General features: G+C 37.6%; 1 protein-coding gene across 1 annotated transcript in view; it reads left to right on the top strand.

Annotated features, from left to right (window-relative positions):
- The window catches only part of crtac1b (cartilage acidic protein 1b), a 31,637-nt gene extending 22,057 nt beyond the window's left edge, over positions 1-9,580 (top strand). Inside the window, exons 8-15 of the mRNA XM_028005899.1 lie at positions 2,191-2,327; positions 4,295-4,377; positions 4,780-4,880; positions 4,989-5,157; positions 5,865-6,010; positions 6,252-6,294; positions 6,395-6,538; positions 6,774-9,580. Of these exons, the coding sequence (XP_027861700.1) occupies positions 2,191-2,327; positions 4,295-4,377; positions 4,780-4,880; positions 4,989-5,157; positions 5,865-6,010; positions 6,252-6,294; positions 6,395-6,538; positions 6,774-6,889 (939 nt within the window). The 3' untranslated portion in view covers positions 6,890-9,580. The remainder of the gene's footprint in view (positions 1-2,190; positions 2,328-4,294; positions 4,378-4,779; positions 4,881-4,988; positions 5,158-5,864; positions 6,011-6,251; positions 6,295-6,394; positions 6,539-6,773) is intronic.
- The last annotated feature ends 5,849 nt before the right edge of the window (positions 9,581-15,429 follow it).

Raw genomic sequence — 15,429 nt, 5'->3', positions numbered from 1 at the left:
AAGTGCAGATTAGGCCTTTTTATGTTTAATTAAAATCTGTTAGATAGGTTACTCTTTATAGTAGGTTGGAAACCTGAATTTATACACACACACATATCCAATACACAAAATCAGTTCATATATTTGGAAGATGGCCTTAGCAGAAGTCATACAATTTTTCTCGTTTATTGCAAATGCACTTAAGGTGGGATTCTGTTGTTGCAAATAAGATATTTTCATTTAAAAAATGCTTTTGTGAGGAGATTTGTCAGGAATTTAACTTATTACATATAATTGTGACTAATTGTCATTTATTTTATGACAACTTTTTCCTCAATCACAGCACAGCAAAACAAAAGTACTTTGCCTTAGAAGCATTCCTATCACATTTTTTCACATTTTTCAAATACATCAGTGTATTTTGTTGGGGTATTTATCTGACAGACAACAAAAATGTGTACATAATTGTGAAAAGTGTCAAGAAAATAGTGCATAGTACAAGTTTTTTTTTTTCCAAGTAAAAATCCGAAAAGTGTGTTGTCCATTTGTATTCAGATCCTGATTTAACAGTTTTCAGAAACAGAAGGTTTATCAGATCTTTTCCATAGTTGGGTCATCATCAGTCAGACAGGATGGAGAGCATCTGTAATCAGAAAAATCTTACCACAAATAGATAAAACAAGTTAAGGTTTGCTTATAGCTCCCTCCATCATCCTATCTGCTCCTACCACTTACCACATTCCCTTTACAGAAAAAAACATCCCCACAGCACGATGCTGCCACCACCATGTTTCACACAGGGTATGGTTTGTAGACCAATACTATTTTGCATGTATGCAAAAGTGTTTATATTTAATATCAAATTTCACTCTCATCTGACAAAATGCTGAGAGTGAAATGATCTGCCACAGGCCTCCTGGCAGATTCCTCTTTTTTGATGGCAATTAATTGCAGTGGATTTTATCTAAAAGTAAAATAATAAATAATTAAGTAAATTAAAATGTGTACTAATTTCAATACATACACTTGCTCCATGTCGTGATGGATCCAATTTTCAACTAAAAATGTTAATGTTATGTTTATTTGCTCAGATTTTTGTCACTGCACTTAAGTAAGTGACACAGTAAAATGTAGTTGTTTCCTCAGCGCCTCAGACAGCCATCCCCTCTCCTTCACCTGAGCAGGAGAAGGTCAATGTGGGCGGCCCCTACCTCTGCAGCTTTATGAGCCTTATAATTAAAACAGGGAGTAAATACTGGGAGGAGTGAAGGGCCGCTCTATAACTCTTTCAAGACTTATCACCAGCTCACTGAAGCGAGGACATATCTGTTACTTCCTCATGCAAAAACTTAGCTATTGCAGAAACTTTTTTTAGGAAGTGGAGTAGAGGGGAGGCGTCTAACCTGTTTGCCCCAACTATACTTTTTCCAACTATATTTTCCCATTAATGCGGTGGTATGGGGAAACGCATAACTGAGGGAGCCATGGGCTAAAAATGGCAAAAGAATTGCAGACACATCAGGTACCCCTTAACCTAAATGGAATGCATCTAAAAACAGAGGTAAAAAGAAAAATAAGACCATATGTGATAAAGTGATCTATGAAGTGGCTTATAGATAAGACAGTATCTGAATATGACTCAACATGCAAGAGAAACCAGATTAGCAGAATATAACACAGCGGCAACTCCAAACAGAACCGAAACAACACACAGAAAAGTCAACAAAATTTCTTTAGCTGTACTTCGTGTCCTAACTGGTCAGAAAATGGAATGAGATATCTGGAAATGTCAACTGGAAAAATCTGGAATTTTGAAACCCTGTTAAAGTATGACAGTGTTTTATAGCAAGACACAGTCATACCTCTGTTGCATTTAAGCTGCCATTTCTATTTACTGACAAACACTCAGCTCTGTCAAGCTGCCATTTTCTCATATCAACAATATATTTGTGTTTTTATTTTGTGCTCTGCTCTTTAAAGCAATAATACGTCACTGACAGTGATTATTTATGCAAAAAATACACATGTTGCATCCCAGATAAAACAATTTTTTTCAGAGTGAATATACATTTGGAGAGAATTATTCAAACTCTAATTAAGAGCTTACATGTGAACAATATTAAATGAATACAAATGATCAGAAGATGAATGAATACACCTATTCAATAGAAAAATGTCACTTGTTTTCTCTTCTATTCCCCTTGTCCTCAGGACATAGCTTCCCAGAAGTTTTCCATGCCATCTCCAGTGCGGACAGTTATTGCTGCTGACTTTGATAATGACAATGAGTTGGAGGTGTTCTTCAATAACATCGCCTATATGGGACCCTCAGCCAACAGACTCTTTAGGTACTGACAGTGAATGAAATCCAAACAATCTTAGGTGTTCACACTGCAAATAGAGATTTATGACCTTATGTTTAAAGAGCACTTTGATGAGGAGGTTAATAAAATGTTTTTGTGTCTTGATTTAATATTCTAATGCTATGCTTGAAAGCTGCAGGGAATTTAAATTTCCAGGAAAAGGATAGTTATCTAGTCTGGCGTCCCGCCTCTTCCTTCTTCTTCACACATGAATGATTCTTTCATTAAGACAGTTTTAAGATCTTTCTTTGTTCATGGTTTGGTTTCCTCTCTAGATAATATTAATTAACTCAGTGCTCAAAATGTGCAAAACGTGTGATTGGTTGACTGATAGTAAAATGAACCCTTTCCTCTCTGAGTAAAATCTGATTTGGCAAAGTTGTTTGAAGAGGATTCAAATTTCAGTTCACACAGAATATCAGTAATCAGCCTATTCACCAGAGATCTCCTGGATCAGAATATTTCTCCACGCCAGGTCACCCAAGAAAAATCTATCTTTCTGGTCTGAAAGAGGTCACTACTTCACAGCCAGTGGCTCAGCCATTGTCTTCTGTGGAGATGAACAAGCTTATTTTCTCTGCTCTTTGGCACAGAAAAAAACATGCTTGAACAAGCTAATTAATCCAGTACAACAAATCAATACTGAGCTGATGTTAGTGCTATACCAGCTAAAATCACCACATTAGTGGCTCTAAGATATTGAATCATTATAAATGTGGAACTCTACCACTTTCATGCATGGTGGTCAGCATGGTAGGCAGCTACTCAGCCATTTGTTCTGGATGTGTGTGGTTGTTGATGGTATCCTTGCATACAGCACACTTTACTAGTTTGTAGTGTGTCACTGTTCATAACCACCAATGTAAGTTGACAGAAAACTTCAAACGCAGAAAAACAGAAGACCTCAGGAATAACTTGCAGGGACATTTGCTTTCAAAGATGGTAATTTGACTCAATTTATATAGCACCTTTCTAGTTATACTGGCCACTTAAGCCACTTTACACTACAGATACATTCACCAATTTGCACACATTTATGCACAGATCGGTGAGCACCTTGGGCACATGACAGGAGGAAACTGGAATTGAACCGTCAGCTTTCCAATTGCAAGACAACTACTCCACCACTGAGCCACAGTCCCCCCCAAAACCATAGACTAAAATTATTTAACATTTTCAAGTATTGGTTTTACACTGAAAACAAATTGCACTGTCCAATAAAGTGGAGATCGTGCATTATTGGCTATGTAGTGTACTTGCCTCTTCTGCTTTTTATGTTTCGTCACACTTAGATGTTTCAGATCATCAAACACATTTAAATATTGGACAAAAATAAACTGAGGAAATAAAAAAAGTAGTTTTCAACTGATTACTTTATTCATTCAGGGGACAAGATAGACAAAGCAACCTGTGACTATTTGAAGAAGTAATTGCCCCTCTTGTTAAATCTTTAATAACAGGGAATTAATCTACAATGCTGAGTTCAATTTCACAAGACAAATCCCAAATATTTTGGGATTAAAACTGAAACAGTTTGTTAAGAAAGGTCAAATATATAGACATGACTCCTTATTTCAAGGCAACATCTTTTGAAGTAATTACTTTACATTGTGTTGTCTGGTCCTAGTTGCTATTATGATCTATCCTCAGCTCTGTGTTTGTATTATAAAGTTTTATAATATTCTTTATGATTTTATACAACCAAAAGACCAGCTTGGGAAAGGTATAACTTATGAGCATAGCCTATAAATGCTGTGCTGCAGAGTTCAGTATTTTTTTATTACTTAATATTTCTCCTGGAACAAATAAACTAAAGTTGAATAAACATCTCTCTTCAGTATGCCATTAAATAAGACAGTGAATGTAGCAAATAAATTTTTAGTTTTTCTATGTTTTAGTGGTAATGCTTTGATGATGTGCAGAAATGTGAAGGTAATGTTGTGCCTTTGTAGGGTGAGCAGGAGAGAACATGCGGACCCCCAGATAGAAGAGTTGAATATTGGGGAGGCCGCAGAGCCTGGTGGACGAGGAACGGGTAATCTTGTCAAAACAATCAAAAACTTTTATTTGCACAACCCTGTTATAATCTGTAGACCTGCCTATCAAGTCTAATAAAACGGAAAATTAAATCCACTTAAGAATTTTTTGTTAAAGTTGTGAAAGGGGAAAATATATACACATTTTGTTGTTACATTAACTGTAAGTGACCATGTAAATGTTCATTAACACATCAAGAAAATCTGAAAGTCTCATATGGTAGTACTACATCCCACCACTAGATGACACCAATGGTCCACTTTTGAAAATGTGTTACCTCTCCTATCTTTTTCACATTGTCATCGCCGTTATTCTTCAGTTATGTACATATATTCGTTGATGAGGATAGTGATTGTTGTAAAGCCTGCTTCCTGAAATGTTTATTGTGATGAGCCTCCAGGAGCCATAGCCACAGATATTGATGGTGACGGCCGTCTGGAACTGGTGGTGTCTCATGGCGAAAGCGCAGCACAGCCGCTGTCTGTCTACAGAGTCAATCAGGTGAGTGTGCTGGTCTTAAATAGCATTTTATATTCTGTAGGCTGGTCAAGCATAAGTCATCCTTCCCTGACCCATCTCCTCCTCCTTTTCCTCCTCCTCATGTGTCAGGGCCTCACTAACTCATGGCTCCGAGTGATTCCCCGAACCAAGTTTGGAGCTTTTGCCCGAGGAGCTAAAGTGGTTGTCTACACAAAGAAAAGCGGCCCACACACACGGATTATTGATGGGGGCTCGGGGTATCTGTGTGAGATGGAACCTGTCGCTCACTTTGGCCTTGGTAAGATCACATTTAAAGAACCAGGCAGCCTTTCAGCCGGCTAAATCTGCTCCTCTGTGAGGCTGCAACTAGTCAATTTTGCATTATATTAACAGGCCTTTTTTATTTGACGTTCTAAAATAACATACTTCATTTTCTAAATTATTGCAAGATTAGATACTAACAGTGGGAAAGCATTTTTTTTATCCTTTGAGCTCTCTGGTCTCTCAGTTCTGCATCAGGGCTTGCAAAGAAAAGGTCGGCTCCTGTGACCTTCACATTTTACACTCTGTAGCAGCAAACCTTGCAAAATGTTGTAACTTTAGAAAGGACCTCCAGACGTCAGGGAGTTATACGTGATACACCCTGCAGCACTGTGAGAGGGTGTCATCTTGGTTCAGAACAGGTGAAATAGTCTCTGGCTCCCTGGCAGTGCACCTGTCTGGCAGGGTTACTGAAGATCTGTTTACATTAAAAATGCCACTTTAATTAAGATCCACAAAGGCTCCCAGGAGATGGGCTTTCTCTGTGCCTGATTAAAACAGTTAATGATGAGAAGAGAGTGCAACTAAGTCTCCTAAAAGGAGACAAAGATGGAAGAGTCATGACTGTCAACACAGTAAATTGTTACTGGAGTTGCTCTATAGATTCGCTGAGCTCATATAACCTCTTTCTGGGTGTGCATGTGTGTGCATCATATCTACCGGAAATCATTTTTACTTAAACAGGCAGGGATGTGGCCACAAATGTTGAAGTGTACTGGCCAGATGGGCGCTCAATAGCCCGTCCTCTGGAGCCTTCAGAGATCAACTCAGTGCTGGAGATCCCCTACCCAAACGATGAGGAGGAAGTGACTCCTACTGTGGAAATCGAGGTACATAACACAACATTAACCCCACAATATTACACTGCTACTTGGTTAAAACCGATTAGTTTTTTTGCCAGTACTGTTTTTGCTGAAGGAAATGCTGCCCAATTTAAGTTGGCTCTCGGTTGTTTTTAAGTCGCCGGTAGAATTAGAAGATGCAGTACAGAGAATGCAATGATATTTACTGGGAACTGGGAATTAATGGACTGTAAAGATTTTTTTGCTTCACATCAATTGTGTTTTACAGTGCGGTCATGGATTTGCTCTAAATGAGTTTGGCCGTTGCACAGGTAAGTGGACCTCATTTATTTTCCCTTCATGATCTCCGTCTCCTTGTATGAGTCTCCTTCAGTCAAGTGTCTTTGCCTTCCTCGCCTTCCTCATCCTTAGATAAAGATGAATGCACCCAGTTCCCCTCTATGTGCCCCTCTGACCGTCCCATCTGCACTAATACCTACGGCAGCTATAAATGCCGTGCCAAGAAGAGATGCAACCAGGGCTTTGAGCCCAATGACAATGGGTCTGCCTGTGTGGGTGAGTTGTCCTGACAAAATAAATCGCTGGATTGCCCAAGATCAGGAGAAGAAAGGAAGCACCATGAGAAAAGGAGAGGCTTTAAGGGCTTTAATTACATTGGTTTTGGGTGAAGGCTTAGCCTTGCTAACATTTCTCTGACCATTTCCCCTTTCTACACTTGTTATCTTGCATCAGTCTAAATGAGTTGTTGCCTGACAGTTTTCCGCCCTCTGTTTCTCGTTTTGCTTTGCAGCCCAGGTGGCTTACTTTGGAAGGACGCACTCTTCAGGGGAATGCAATGCTTTCCATATGCTTACTCTCACTCTGCTACCCGTCATCTCTACTCATCTGCAGATAGGACTGCTGTAGCTTTACTCTTTTCTCCTCCGCTTTACCGCTGAGCGGAGATGTACAGAAACTGTGTGCAAACTTTTCTCTGAGAAATATCCTCCTACTTCTTCACTATGAAGCTCTGCCGTCTTTTCTTCATCGGTTACTGTATATACCTGGTTGTCACCGCTGCTGTATTTTGCCCTGTGGCTCCTGGCCTCCTCTGGGAGCTTTGCCGTGAGCTACAGAGATCAGAACTGTCACCTGTGGACCCCTGATTTCATTGCCTGGCATTCAAAGTGTGATCTGAACTGATGCCAAGTCAATAAGGGAAGCTTTAGTATACCCCCCGCACATTCAGAGATGAATCCACCGAGCATGTTTGTTGGAGACATCCCACCTGTATCTCTGCCATACCACAATGTGTATTAATCATTACAGATCTTTCTCACCTTGATTATATGTTTACTGAAAAGCATATGAATACAAAGCTTTAGGTTGCGTGAATGTTTTCGTCTGTGTGGGCGACGTGTGTGTGCCTGATTGTGCGTGGTCCAATGAAGTGTTCAGGTACAGAAACATATGCTGGACCATCTGTCGCAAATGGCAGGACACATTTCTTTTTATTTATTTATTTATTTTTAGGAATAAATTATGAAATAAAATGGAGCAGAAAATGGATGCAAGGCTGTGTGTGTGTGGAGAAACGCATACAGAGTGTGAGACTACATCTGATGATTTGAATGAAACAAACACTGAAATGAAATCATGCGAAGGTGTCAGGAAGACTTACAATACTTTACAATGTTGGGTTGTTTTTCACACTAGCATCAACATGTTGATGAATTCACAGTAAGATCTGCCTTTGCAATTTCAAGTGTACAAATCTAAATTTGTGTATACACATTGTGTACTACCATTTATCTTTGCACATCCCAAATGTATATAGTTTAATATTGCATTGTTCATCTTTGCTTTTGTGACCCTGAGCCATATGCCTGAGGAAAACCGTCTAGATTTGCCCCTGAGGTTTTGTGGCAGTGTAGGTAATTTTTCAACAATCACACCTTTAAAGTTGAGAGCAAGTCATAAAACAAGTAGAACTCTTTATTGTTCTGGTAATATGTATGCTTCAATATGTTTTTACATTGCTATGTCCTGAGAAGTTAAAAAAAATACTGTACTGTGGCCAAAAATAGAAATAATGAAGATACTAACAAGATCTTGATGGACAGCTTGACTGTTTCTTGCTTTTCTGCAGGGAAGTGTCAACTCATAAATGCACTTTAGGTTCAAAAAGTATTTCTAACAGAAATGTGAACCCTCTGTCATTTTAAAGATACTTTTTAGAATATTTCTGTATGCTGTTGGACTTACCAAAGTTCTTCTCTGTCAAGATGATTTCAGATGTACTGAGTAATCCGGAAGTTAATTTTTACGGAGCTCTGTACATGAATAAAAATGGATTTATCGTGTGTTTCTGTCAGGAGACTATGAATTGCTCACAGGTGGTGTTTTATTCCACCAGCTTTTTATCATCTATAGAGAGAGATACACCAACATATTTAGCAGCACCCACTAGTCCTGAATGTTTCATAGTATCAGTTTATCAGCAACATTTTTTTTTTCCTGAAAAATAAAATGGCAGCAGTCCATTAAAAAGACAATAAACTAAAAGTCACTTACTCCGGCAAACCACCAAATCACATTGGTGGTTTGCTTTCTGTGGTCGCCAAAGAGTCTGTGGATAGTTTATGAAGGTTCAGAAGACCATGTCCACTTAAGTCAAATATTTTAATATGTTTTCACTGAAATATTTGTTGGACAGTTGACCAGAGGCTGCTGCTAAGGTGAAACTTTAGAGTCAGGAAGAAAGAAATTTTTTTTTCTCTTTTTTTTCCCCCATGGACGGACTCGGTTTCATGACCGAGAAATGAAATGTAATCTTCCATTTTGCAGGATGGGTCAGCTAAATGCATTGGAAGGACACAGCTGAACGTGTTCCAACATTACTGCAGGGCTTTCCTTTCCATAAAAACCATGATAGCTCTCATTACTTCAGCTGGCTGTGTGATTCCAATTTGTTAATTTTATTTTAAGTGTCTTTTGAAATCACTTGTTTGTTGAGACTTAGCTGATGCAAAAATTTGCTGCAGATGTTACAGTGCAGAAAATGATCTGAGTCCTTATTGCATGTAAATTTATCATCTAAAACTAAATGAAATGTGTACAATGTTTTTGTGGGTTCTAAACCCAGAGAGCGTCTCAGAAATCATATATTGTCAGTTCACAGATTTGAGTCCAGTGCGAGAGACTTGGTTGAACTTGAAGAAAATTAATAAATGTAATATATTCCACAAAGATGCATCAGGTTGTACTACCAACTTGTTTTTAGCAGGAAGCCAGTATTTTAGGTGGGAGAAGAAAAATGCAGGTTTTATCTATGAACTATACCTGGGTAGGGAGGGTGATGTGTTTGTCATAATGAGTAGCAGTGCAGGTTTACATCCATGATTCCCCAACTGTTTGTTCTGAGATGTCCTTGTATTTAAAATAAAACCTGAAATTCAATGTGAATTATGGCAAAGTAATGGCATAACCATGGGAACACATGGGGTTGCCACAGCATCTCTAAGGTAACATAAGGGATAAATGTAGTTATCTTTGGAAATCAACACTGACTTCTGCGTTACCAGGTTCCTGCCTACGGGAAATTGTTTTAATCAATCAATCAAATTTTATTTGTACAGCACTTTTCAGCAGCAAGGCATTTCAAAGTGCTTTACATCACAACAAACACAAAAACACAAAGTCATGCAATATAGAATCAACAATCAAAACCTTACATTAAGTCAAGTGCCATCATTAAATTCGTAATTGATTACGTTTCAAATACAACTCTAAACAGATGGGTTTTAAAGGAAGTCAGTGTTTCAGCTGTTTTACACTTTTCTGGAAGTTTGTTCCAGATTTGTGGTGCATAGAAGCTGATGTTTTACTTGACACCCGATATAGCAAAACATTACAAACCCAAATTTTCTGAATTCTAAAATTTCTTATATAAATGTTTCATCCTAAGTTATTAAATAACTTACTTTTTGTGTGTGTTATTTCCAGCATTTCCCATCAGCCACCTATAAATGGGATGCTGTAGCATGTTCGGCACCCCAGCTTCTTATGGCCTCGCCAGTGGGTGTGTATGTACTGGTGTTGTGACCCAGTACCATATTTGTCTGCCTCAAATCAGGAGCCACAAAGTCTTCATCAAAAAGAGGTTACTCATGCGAAGTTAATGCACAATTCGCAGAAAATGATGCGGGATCTGATGGGAATGGAAATGACGAGAAAGCCTTTCTAAGTGGAAAATAGGAGAAAGAAAGAGTGCCAAGAAAACACTGTCCAAACGGTGTTGGAGTATGATCTGCAGTTGTCATTTCCTCTCAGCTGCATCTGTTATATGCATCTTTTTACCCCTGATATAAGTAAGTAAGTCAAGCCATCTTTGCAGTCCTTTGCACAAACTATGTTAATGCTGGCCTGAGGGTTCACTAAGGGTTACCGCAACCTTAGATCAAATACATCTTTTCTTCCTTGCTTCTTGCTGCCAGAGAATGTAATTTGATTTAAGCTTATCAGAGTAATTTAAGTGTGTCTGAATACAGGAATAAGTCACTGATATGACCGATAAAACGTTTTCCGTTACCTCGTAAGCATGAATGGCATCACATGGAACGCATCTTTGAGGAAGGACATAACTTTTTATTTTTGGCTCGTATTTTTTCGGAAAAGAAGACATATGATACACGGATATAACAAACTGTTATATTTTTTCTTCTATTTACAGCAAGACTCTTAAAACACCACGGTCTTGCAGAGAATGTCAGACCATTATTTCTTTAAAATTAAGATCTAAACCTGTACATAACAGACGTACAGATAAAACCTATTATAGCCAAATGTGCAACATGACATATGTGCAAATGAGAACAAATTTCACATGGCATAAATGTTTAAGTTTTTATCAAACAATATGTGAACAAATGTCCCTGATTTGAAATCTAGTACTCAGATCCTGCTAATCTGATTGTATAAATTCTTTGTTCAAAGTCACATAAAGCAACATCACTTAAGTTCTACTCCCCTGATTTAAACAAGTTATTTGACAGACTCCAGGTAAAGGAAGCCTTTCTTTCTGGGGAGCCAAATTTTTCTGAGTGTATATTGATTTCTGGTCCTCGGGGTTTATTTCTTTCTTTCTTCCTGCCTTTGTTCCTTTCTTTCTTGTTCAGCCAGCAGAGTAACAACTGCGGTGCACATTGTACATGCACACCCCATGTAAACCCATGTACATGTATTTCACACATGCCACATTTTACTATGTGATATTTCACATTTGCTTTATTAAGTGGGATTTTGTAAATGTAAAATTCATGTTTTTTTGGGGCGGGGGGGTTCATAAAGAGAGTAACATCTTGTTTTCATTAGCTTGGAATGAGCTATGTCATTTACATTGGAAGCTGCTCTTTATCTTAGACGTTTTGCCGGGTTCTGGGAAGGCCAAGAACAACACACCAAAGTCTGTCCTGTGATCCAACCCTATGTTCTAACCCTGGATGTAGCCCACCACCAGCATCAGAGTTCTACTTTGTTTTGCTTTGTTAATGCAGACTAATGTTACAAAATGACCTAAATGGACGAGTTTCAACGTTGAAAACTTGTTTCTAACAACGCTTTCTACTGCCTTCTTTCCTTTTCTGCTGTTACCAATTTATGAGATAGGAGGTGAATAGTCTAGAGATACATTGCTATGTCTTTTTTCTTGATAGGAATTGTAACATAGTTATGTATTTGAAAATGTAGAAGAAGATAGCTTTTATGTGTTTTCTGGTTAGAACAAGTTCATCCATGGTATAAACAGAACAGACTTTAATTCAATAAAAATACCACATTCTTCTGAAAAAAGAAAGCTAAAGTCAAACTACCGATGCTTTATTTGTGATAGAGACCTGAAAGGGTGCTTAAAGGGCTCTCTAAGTTAGCAGTTTCTTCTTTTTGGCTCCGTTTAATTTTAATTTAAAAATTTCAGCTCCCTCCCTTGAGACGTCCTGTGGTTTCCTAAAGTTGACTTTTAGCAGCATATTTAACAAAGGCATATTTTAACAGTGTATTCAGGAAACTGCAATTTTTTGACTTGTTTCACCTTTGCATTCAGAAAATCAAAGAAAGATGCGAAAACCGTTGTTTGCTATATGCACTTTGAAATGTCTTGCTGCTGAAATGTGCTATACAAATAAAATTTGATTGATTGATTGATATGCGTTGTAATCCGAGAGAGATATTGACTGAAATATTTGATCCAAACAGAAGTGTCCATTCATAAAATCAAAACGTAAATTTGCCAAAATTTGTGGTCAAAATTCAATGGGTTGTTGATCGGACATTAGTTTCTGTGGTAGGATGTGCTTGTTGTGGAAGAACTAAGAGCAAATGTTAAAAGTTTCATGTGAGGAGGAAAACAAGCATAACCACATTTAAATTCAACTTGTGTCTTATTTGAGTCATTTTTCTATTAAAAAGTGATCTAATGTAAATTAAAACTCAGTGCACTCGCAGGAAGAAACTGTGTAGTCTTTCTTTTCTTTTAAGTATTGCATTGTGTTATGTATTTGTTCTTTCTTCTAGATGACCCCTGAAAGGCTTTTTACTGGATAATGCAGATGAGGTGAATTCCTCCATTTGTGAATGTTTTCTTATTACTTCTTTTGGTCCTAAATTTGGTGTTAGCTAAATAAAACAGACAGTCTTCAAATCAGTCATATCTTCCTCTGTCAGCCTTTTATCAGCCTCTGCTAAACCAACTCTTTGATCCATTTACAAAACTGACAGACTCAACGACTACTGCAACAATTGATTGTCTTGTAGTTCATGCAGTACATCTGAGAAGAGTGACGCACTATGAGTCAGCGTGATCTGAAGTGACGTTTTAATTGGAGCCACATATTTCCGGGCTTTGATGGTCGTCATTACATTTTATGTAGGAAAGGCCGAATTTCTGGAAGATCCAGCAGCAACCACAACAACTGTCAATCACACTGAGGTCATTTAAAATGTGCTTATATTCACGCCAAAGCCAACACAGAAAAGCAGTTTAGCAGATGGCTGTCTGGTATTGCCTTTGCATATTTTGTCTGTGCCCAGGCTAAAAGCAAGACACTGCAGCTGTATTTACAGAAAAGTGTTCAAAACATACATATTCAAGACTTTTCTTCACAGACTGTGGAGCTTGTTGCATCCTTTCCGTTTCAATAATTACAGTATGTTTTACGGAAATTGTTTGCACTGGATTCATACAAATATACAATTTTAGATTTTTTTTGTAAAAAAGCAGTATAAACAAAACCTTTAACATTTATTGGATAAATGTTGTCCTGGGGCTTTGCCATGGTAAACTAAATACATTAACATTTATTTGTAAATGAAGTCATCAACACGTCACTGGGAGAATACCGGGTGGAGACAAAGAGTTTTCTGTAATGAAAAGATCTTGTTCCGAGAGACTGTGTCTTACATGCAAGTGCACACAGATATTTTCCAGATTGCTGCATGGTCCATTATTTCTGGAAAGCAGAATCACTGGCTGTATATGGGTTTTCTGTCTTCAGAAAGAATAAGCATTTAAGTGCATTAATGCAAAAGCAAGAAGTGACTTTTCTTCTCCGTGACTCAAAAAACAAACAACTGTGAAGGTTAAGTTGTCAACTTCCTTTCTGTTGAGAAAACAAGCAATAAAAGAACAGGAAAGTAGAGCAGAAAGGAACAGTGTTGTCCAGCCAGAGAGCAACAAATGTTGAAAACATGGAAACTTTGGCACTGTCTAAGAGAGGGGGTTGTGACCTTTATGATCCAAAGAGCCATTTTTGTCGTCAGTTCAGCTAAGCAAAGCTTGTTCAGAGGTAAATGTTGGATGGCTTTTTTCAAAAAAGGACAAGATATACATTTTTTATCAATATTGTCTGTAGAAAAACTGTAATTCTTTTCCAAAGAACCCCAATTTTATTGCTATTTGTAGGTTTTTAAATAAATATATATATTTTTTTTAATCATACATTAGGTTTAATAGATTGATATTTGTGAAAAATCATCTAAAAACAAAACAAAACAAAAAACCAGCACATAGTTTCCAACCTAATAAAAAGAACATTAGATCTAAAAATTATACTTATAGTGTCATTATTTTGGGGAAATTCTATTATTCCCTGAGAAAACCTAAAGAGAAAAAAATCTCAAACATTTATTATTATTACATCTATATTTAAAAAAATACATATTAGTTGGTTCATTACAATTTTTAGCCCCCGGTTTTACGAGTTATTTTTAAAGATCTAAATGGCTCTGGAGCCACAGGTTGGAGAACCCTGGTCTGAGCAAAATGTAAGGTTAGAAGAAGTCGAGCAGGGAGAAAGAAAGACTGTCCTGAAGTAGAGAATAGCTTGTTAATGTGAGTGACCTTTGATCACAGGTGATGAGATGTTCCATTACTTCTTTCGTGTCTTTGAGAAATATCAGCAAACTCTCACAACTCCTCCCCTCTGCTCAGCTGTGATCTGAACTCAGCTGAATTAACAGGACATTGTCACTGACTTCTAGGTTTTATGAGAGGGCTCTGCTGGATCTACTATAAAGCTCCTGTAAAAATAAACACATACACACACATACACACAAACACTGACAAATTCTGGACTGCTGTCACTGCAAAACTATTCCCTAAGAAACATTATCACATATACGGAAGGTTGATGTAAAACTGCTATTGCTGATTTTGGAGTGTTGTTCTAAATCCCAGCATTCATCTCAATATGTTTTCTGTAGCTGGTTAATTTAGTTAGATATCAACATACAAAGTCAAGACATACCTGGATTATAAATTAATATTCTAATCTGCGTCTGTTGGTAGATTACAAAGATAAAAAGAAATTGGTAAATATTTTCTTTTGTTTTCCCTTGGATCAATGCTGCAAATCCACCAGTCTTATAGACTGGTGATCATCTTAAATCAGGGGTGTCAAACTCAATTTCACCAAGGGCCACTTCAGCATATTGGCCACCCTCAACGGGCCACATTGACGGTATAAATCAGGAATGCCCAAGTGCAGTCCTCCAGACTGCAACTTTTAGATGCGTCCCTGCTAAAACATACCCCAGACAAAAAGTTGACTTCCCTCATTAGCAGCAGCTCAGTTCTGTAGAGGCCTATGAATGAGTCAATGATCCAGGTGTGTTAGAGAAAGAACGCATCTAAAGTTGCAGAGTGATAGGTCTGGAAAACTAGACTTGGGCAACCCTAGCATAAATGTATGAAAATACAATGTTAAAAATAAATTAAACAACACCTCATATTGTTAAATAACTGATTTTATGTATTCAAGTTTTAAATATTACATTTGAGTTTGCATGGATGTATGGGCCACATAAAATGACGTAGCGCAGGCCTTGAGTTTGACACATGTATCTTAAATCAAATTTTAAAAATACAAACAAGCATTGTTGTAATTTTATTGGTTTTCTTTGGTTTCCCTTTT

The sequence above is a fragment of the Xiphophorus couchianus genome, chromosome 22 (assembly GCF_001444195.1).
Source record: "Xiphophorus couchianus chromosome 22, X_couchianus-1.0, whole genome shotgun sequence".
Lineage (NCBI taxonomy): Eukaryota > Metazoa > Chordata > Actinopteri > Cyprinodontiformes > Poeciliidae > Xiphophorus > Xiphophorus couchianus.
Note: the sequence above shows the minus strand (reverse complement) of the source record. Positions and strands in the feature narration are given on the sequence as shown.